General features: G+C 41.3%; 1 protein-coding gene across 1 annotated transcript in view; it reads right to left on the bottom strand.

Moving 5' to 3' along the window:
• Positions 1-7,603, bottom strand: part of DGKB (diacylglycerol kinase beta) — a 565,110-nt gene that overhangs the window by 431,670 nt on the left and 125,837 nt on the right. The window contains exons 6-7 of the mRNA XM_019534027.1: positions 3,373-3,422; positions 213-287 (exon numbers count right to left, since the gene is read on the bottom strand). Coding sequence (XP_019389572.1) covers positions 213-287; positions 3,373-3,422 — 125 coding nt within the window. The remainder of the gene's footprint in view (positions 1-212; positions 288-3,372; positions 3,423-7,603) is intronic.

Below are 7,603 nucleotides of genomic sequence, written 5' to 3' on the forward strand. Positions count from 1 at the left end.
AGGCCTTAAACTTTAGGTTTCATAATTATGACCACAGTAGTTTGCTATCCTCATTAAAAAAAAAAGATTGAGTGAATGATACAGCAGTCCCACAAAGAATCAGCCATTGTTAGTTTTTATTATTTATATACTAATGTATCATGTACAGATTTATAAAGTGTCCCCAACATCTTCCAGACTTAATATCAACATTCATCTGGCAAAATGCTTACTGGACTGAGTTCAGTGACATCCCATTCAAGATATTCTGCAACATGCATCATTTGAGTTATGATATTTTCCAGCTCCTGGGCAGTAAAAAAGAAACAAAGGCATTTTAATGCAATATTATAACTAAGTCTTTTGTAGGTCACTTTACAATTCAGATACCTATTTGATAATTATGCTGATAGAAAAAACGGTGTATTAGAGTGAATTTTTTCTGGGTGTGAACATATTAAATGTATATTTTAACAAACCAATCATTTAAATCGAAATTATTCAAGTGTGTGGTAGAGATACTTACAATCATTAATTATATGCCTAACATTTGATCATCAATAGAAGTGCGGAGCTATATGTGAGCATAGAGCCAATTAGTCCAGCAGCCTTCCCATGTCTCAGCTTTTCCGCACTTCAAAATTGTGGTGGGGCACTTGAACTAAAGCTCATTCACCACCTTTTTGAAGTGCAGAGATGCTAATATATGAGGAGGCATTGTGGCACTTTAATTAGCATGTTAATGAATGTGCTGCCCCTCCCCCCACCTCTAGAGCATATGTAAAAGTGTCCCAAGCTTTCACCTAAATAATACTCTAAAGGGTACAGCATTCACCCGAAAAAAATTTCCAGACTGTAGCGATAAAACACCGTGGGTAGAGGTACCCCTCCACTTCTCTTGAAACTAGGCTTTCGGCAGTCAAAAGTACAAGAGAAAACATGTTTTTGTATCATAAAGATTAGAAAATTTCATTAGAAGAAGGGGTACTTGAGTTCCAGTCCTTGTTACCATGTTTATTTCCATTTTTTAACCAATGATAGTCTAATGTAAAATGTGAAAGAGCCCTGGAAACAAGGATCAGAATGGAATTGCTATTCCTACAATTTCCTACTATGGAGGCAGCCTCTCTTAAGTACGATAAAGCAATATACTCTCCAGACTTTTTTTGTTTGCTTAGGTTTTTTTTGCTTGTAAAAATTCATGAGAACACAGGCACAGAAAATCTTGTAGATAAATGAAGTCAGTTAATTCATGGATAGCCTTCAATTGATTAGCACTTAAAATGTTGATTTTAGAAAGTTATTTTTATTAACTCAGTATACTGTCATAATTAATATTTTTATTGAAATCCAGCCTTTAAGATGTGATTTTGAGATGATAATTTGCAACGGGTAACATTTTACTCAGACAGAATTTCTTTATTTTAATTCAAAGTAAAGCTAAATTGCCTAGTGCATATTGTCCTCTCCATCAGCAATAGGCACCCTCATTTCTTGTGTCATTTGGAGCTGCACCTATTGCTGATTTTTCTATAATTCAAATGAATGGCACATTTAAATTGGTCCTCTCATTTGAATGATATTAACATAGTATTCTCCAACTAGAAAACTTCTAATTTCACGCTACCAGCAAAACTTCTGAAAAGGTAAGTGACATAGAATACAGTGCAGTTAGAAATGCAGCTGCAGAGAAGATGCTATAGTTTGTGGGTGCAAACACTAGATGGATCCTCTCCTCATGAGCTATATGGAGGACAAGGACCAATGCACAATAGATCCATGTTCTGCACTCTTAGAGTGCGTCCAGTTGGGCGTGCATGTGCCTCTTGCAGAGTCTTAAAGCCCTTTGAGATGCTGTAAGAGGCACGTGTGGGAACGTAAAAAATGGGTTCTGTGCCAGTAAGTAGGAGGTGGGGGCAGGGCTGGAGACCCCTGCTGGCCCCATCCCCTGCCCGCTCCCCAAGCCCCCCAAATCGCTACCCCACCCAGTCACATCCCCCACCTGCTCCCTAAGCCATCCTGATCACTGCCCTGCCTGATCCTAACCCCCACCAGTTCCTGCAGCACCCACATTGCTGCCTCACTTGGCCTCAGCATCCTGGCAATTTAAAAAAAAAAAAAAAGGTCCCACACTCACCGGCAGTAGCAGCTGCCGTTGGGGTCACTGAGGCCTCCTGGCAGAGCTCTCCCACACAACGTGGGACAGCGGAAAACAGCCTGGGCCACCTGCCACCCACACTGCCGCTGCCTCACCGCATGGGCACAGATAGGGTCAGCAGGGTGCCACACAGCTCTGCGCATTGCCAAGCAGTGGGGCGGCTCAGGCTGAGTGGTGCTGGGTCCCAGGTGATAGCTGCAGTGGCCCCAACTGCCCAACAATGCATGGAGCAATGCAGCGCACTGCCGACCCGAACTGCACCCACATGACGGGGCAGTGGCAGTGCAGGTGCTAGGCGGTGGGTCCCACTGCCCCATGCTGTGGGCAGAGGGAGAGGGGGACTCTGCCAGGAGGCCCCAGTGACCCCAACAGCCTCTGCTACTGCCAGTGAACGCGGGGCGTTTTTTGTTTTTTTTAAAGTACCAGAAGACTGAGGCCAGGCAGGGCAGACTTCAGGGGTCTCAGGGTGCAAGCAGGGGATGGGGCCAGGTGGGGCCACCATCAGGAGGTCTGGGGAAGTAGGCAGCAGACAGAACTGGGTGGGGCAGCCATTGGAGAGGTCTGGGGGTAGAAGCAGGGGGTGGGGCCAGGCAGGGCAGGTGTGCAGCAGGTCACAGCCAGGCAGCAACCCCCACTGCCAGACTGCTCCAGTGGGTAGAAGGTGCAGGGAACGCTCAAGGCTGCTTCAGCAGTCCAGCTGGGACAAGGGGTAGTGTCCCCAGGTACCAATTAGCCGGGCCCCAGAAGCTCCTGAGAGCAAGCTGCCCTGAGCTACTTGCCAGGGCAGCTTTTTGTACTGATGGGGCCAGGACAGGGCAGCTTTTTACACTGCTGAAGCCAACACAGGTGGGGTCCCCCACATTTCTGTGGGACACTCCGCCTGCCCCACCATTTCAGTGTTCACGAGCCATGCTTGGTAACTCAAGGTATGTAGAAAAAAAATTTAAAGCTGCGTCTATGGCTGAATCGCCGATTCGCCGAACCAGCATCAAATCTTCAGATTCAGCCAAATAGAATCAGGACAATAATCTAAATCAATTAATAGAATCACTGTCCCCCAAATCAGGCTGAATCCAAATTCAAATCAAATACAGCCTGCTTTGCATTAGGTGTCCCTAATGCATATATTTATTGAATACTTTATATTACTTCTATTATTGCCACCAAAGTTTGCTGTCTGTGTCAACTAATGCAGTTTCATAAAAATGAACATCAATATTTGTAAATAAAATTACCGAACTGTCCAGGTATCCATTTCCATCTGTGTCATACAAGCGAAACATAACTAAAAAGAAAGGAAGGAAGGAAAAGAAAAAATATATTAAGGAGAAAAAAAAATCTAAGATCCAAACTATTTCATTTAAATGGTTAATTCCAGAGCAAAACTTAAAATTAGTATCTTACTCAAACCTGAGATCGTGACTGCACCTACATTAAGTCATATGATCTATTGGCCCCCTACTGCAAATCCTTCAATTCAGTTTACAAATGCTTACTGATTAACTAAATATAATTGCAGAATATATTTACAACACTTAACAGGTCTGTTTAATGCATGTGCAAACAAATTTACAAAGTCATATTGTCTCTTGTTTCACTCAGTTCACAATGCTACACATAATAAACATATTAGATGTTTCTTTGAAATCATGGGAATATTCTCTCAGAACACCCCAGTGATCAGATTCTCCATAATTCTACAAAGACATCTGAGCGTAATACAGGAGTTCATTCCTATTCAGAAAAAAACATTTGACAAGATAATTAACTTTCGGCCTTGTTGCACATTCAAATTAAAGCTGAACAGAAACCATTTATAAAGTTGTTACACATTTTTAAGCACTGACTTTGTAGCTAGTTGACTCTCTTTATCACTGGATGGACATTTTCATGCCTGTACTGCAATCCCGTTTTCATGTGCAGTTTAGACTTACTCTAAGTAGTCAGAGTTGTAATGCATAAATATGCTTCACTTCGAACTTTCACCCTTTAGTAGTCTTGGATTCACTTTAGAAATGACACAACTTTCCAGGTTCATAGTTTTGGAAATTGTTTTATTTCCAAACCAACCTCCCCCCCCCTTTTTTTTTTTTAAGTGTTTAATTTAAAGATCTATCCATCCACCCATTCATTCATCTATCTCTTTTCTGACTAGTCAGTATTATGTAAGTAATCAATATAGCATTCCTCTTCTCTTCCAAGAAGGGATTTCCTATTGAGTTACTGAATTTCTAGCGATGTCATCAACTGGAGAGTTCTATACAATACTGGAGCTGAACACAAAACAGAAGTAAAACTGTCATTCTGTAATGAGGCTATGAATCTCGATGTAAAATATGGAGAACTATCTACAACAAAAATAAATAGCTAATGACATACCTGTAAAATTTCAGTGATGCTAAAAATGTTGAGCAATGTAGATGAAACACGGTCTATACACTGCTGAACTCCCAAGTCATTAAAATTAGATTTAGGTGCTTTCTCTGTCTGCTTTAAGTAGATGGTAAACTGATCTGTTCTATTCAGTTTTAACATTACATCATTTTAAGCTGCATTATACTGGTATAGGTGGCAACAGATGGAAGAGTTACATCAGTTCAGCTGAAAAAATGTTCCCACATGGTATTCTCCCACAATATGCTCCCTTTTAAAATGATTTAGTGTTACATCTGTTTACAGTCTGAAAGCAAATTCCTCAGGACAAGTGCAGCTTGAGCCCACAGGACCTACTCAACTTACTATTCACCTCTGTTCACAATCAATGGGCAGTGAGGTTACAGCATAATCAAGAGTTACCGAAACTGAATACAGGCAGTCCTTCACCAATGTTACCACAATTCCCTGTCCCTGTCTCTTCCAGCCCTTCTGTACACCTCCTTTTCCTCCACTACCAATTGGAAGCTGTGGAGTGTTTAACCCTCCACTTTCCACATATGCTGCTGCTTCAGATGGCCAGCCTGGCCTGTTTTCCCCATCTGAGAATATGCTCCTGATGTGCAGTTAACTAGCTGGAAAAGTATAGTTGAACTTTGGTTACTATCTGGAGGAGATACACTAGGAACCACAATTTCAACTACAGTTGGAGGAATAGCCACTCCTGAAATAGTCTGTTCAAGGGAGCATGCTCAACTTAAGCATTCATTGGGCCAGTTTGCAGTGCAAGGAATATACCAAACACCTAAAGTACTGTTTCTAAAATGGAAAAGACACAAACCAGAGGTACAGTAAAGGACCTTCTTTCCCCTTTTTCAAAGAGCTTCAATGAGTTTGCCAGTGCTCTGCACACCAGACCTGCAACCTTCTACAACCCCATTCCTCTCCTGGAGGAGCTGGTTTTCAGGGAGGAAGGGGGAGAGAAGCCTCTTGCAGAGAGGTTCTAAGGTCAAACTGAAATTATGGAGACTCAACCCACAGTGAACCTAGAAAGGCCTCCTCAAGATGTTTTTCCCCTGAAAACCCTGGGAGATTCACCTGAGTACCTACCCAGGAATGACCTGCAGAAGTACAACCAAAGAAAAAGAATCTTTGGACCAATAAATGCTGTCTACCACCTCTATATGTTTTGGCAGAAAAGGAAAAGGAGTTCCTGATAGATGATTAAGAGGGTAAAGTAGGAGTGGATGTTGGTTTCCATGGGGGTGAGGTCAGATTTATTTATGGCTGAAACCATATATGGTATTTATACAAGGGTATGTTCTCCCTAATTCCACACTCTGTGGTCTTCCCAGAGAATGGCTGAGTAGTGGGGAGAAAAAAGTAAGACAAACAAAATGATGAATGCCTTCTGCATTGCCTTAACAATACTAACTATCATTCTTTGGTCATACAATTTCAGGAGTTGTTGCATAAGATCAATGTTTAATAAGATATTATGATCCATATAAGCATAATGTTTATGGTCCTGTTGAATTTTCACTGTTTTTGCTGATATAAATGAAGTCCTCAATGAAAAATTCCAAACCATTTTGGTCTTCCTCTCATAACCAACCCTGTGGAGGGTGCTATAGCTTATGTATGGCTATCATGAAAGCAGTGGTTACTTCAGTAGCTTATCAATGTTCTCCCTAATGTCTACCCAGTCCTGGGAAATATGGCTGACAAATTTGTCATCCATCAGGAATTTTAGTTAGTCATTTACTGAAAATTTTGCTGTTCTACCTTCACAACTGTAAAGACTCTTCTATTCACTTAAAAGTTATATGACCAGTAAGCTACTAAAAATCTTCTTCGCATGCCTTGAAGGAACACTTTCCCTCGTTTGGAGAATCACCTCTTTTTTCTATTACGAAATCTCCACAATTTTCATGTCTTAGATGGTTTGTCCCAGCTTGAGGGAAAAAAAGCCAAAAAAAAAAGCCAGGGAAGGTAGATCGGTAAGAGAGGTTCCTTTTCATCCTCTTCCCCAACCTAAACAGGCAAGCACGATGGATAGATGGCCTTGCGTTTTTTTAAAGAACTAATTAGAACAGATAAAGAACTTACCGCTTTGTGATTAGTTGCTGTTTTACACAACTTTCACCTGCTACCCCATCTCAAAAATGAGGGGAGGAACACCAGAAACAATAAAAACTGCAAATTGGCTTGGTAATAAAAGGAGTGAATCATAGGAAAAAAATCTTGCTTTCTTTGAGGAAATACTGAGTAAACTCTCTCCCTCTTCCACCACACATACTTTAAGTTTCAAAGGCCAAAGCACCCTTCCCAGGAGCCTGAACACATGAACATTGTTTCAAAGGGCAAAAGGCAGGCAGGTGTGGACACCTTCATTTTAGAAATACGGAGAAAGGCACTTGGATTCAGGACACTATTGCTGGCCTGAGATGAACAGGAACTGAGAAATCCAGAGAGGTTTTGGAAGGAGACCTTAAAGAGGGAGAAGAACCAGGAACTCTTAGCTTGTCCACAGTCCCTTGTGCAAGCTTCTGAACAAGTACCTGACCTGCTTAAGAGCCCTGCACAGTACCTGGCCTGGCTGTTTCTATCATGTTGTACACATGCAGTGACTTTTGCAGTTTTCTTTCTAGTATTTCCCTTAACTGTCACAAACTCTTAGACCACAAAAGAAGGAATTCCTCTAATGGATCCATGTTTCTTTAACACAGCAACAAAGTACATTTTAGTCTTAGGGCAATTAAGCAAAGACCAACTGTCCTGCAATGTGCCACAGACAATTTGTGGAAAGACAGCCCTGAATGGTGCTGTGGAAGCTGATAGATACAGGAGACCAGGCATCTATTACAAAAAATATGAGGAGGAGGATGGTTTTATTTTAAGAATGTCACAGATAGGATTTGTAGTGTTAAAGACTGTTTTAAGGATGCAAGTAAAAAGGCTTATAAACATGATTATAAACAACCCTTTGACCTGAGGGATTCCATATCAATCTGTGATAAATTACTGACCATATATTAAAACATCTATTGATTATTATATTCTTCCTATATTTATTCATCTCCAAGACTCCCT

Source organism: Crocodylus porosus, unplaced genomic scaffold, assembly GCF_001723895.1.
Source record: "Crocodylus porosus isolate Cpor-Errol unplaced genomic scaffold, CroPor_comp1, whole genome shotgun sequence".
In the NCBI taxonomy this organism is placed as follows: Eukaryota; Metazoa; Chordata; order Crocodylia; family Crocodylidae; genus Crocodylus; species Crocodylus porosus.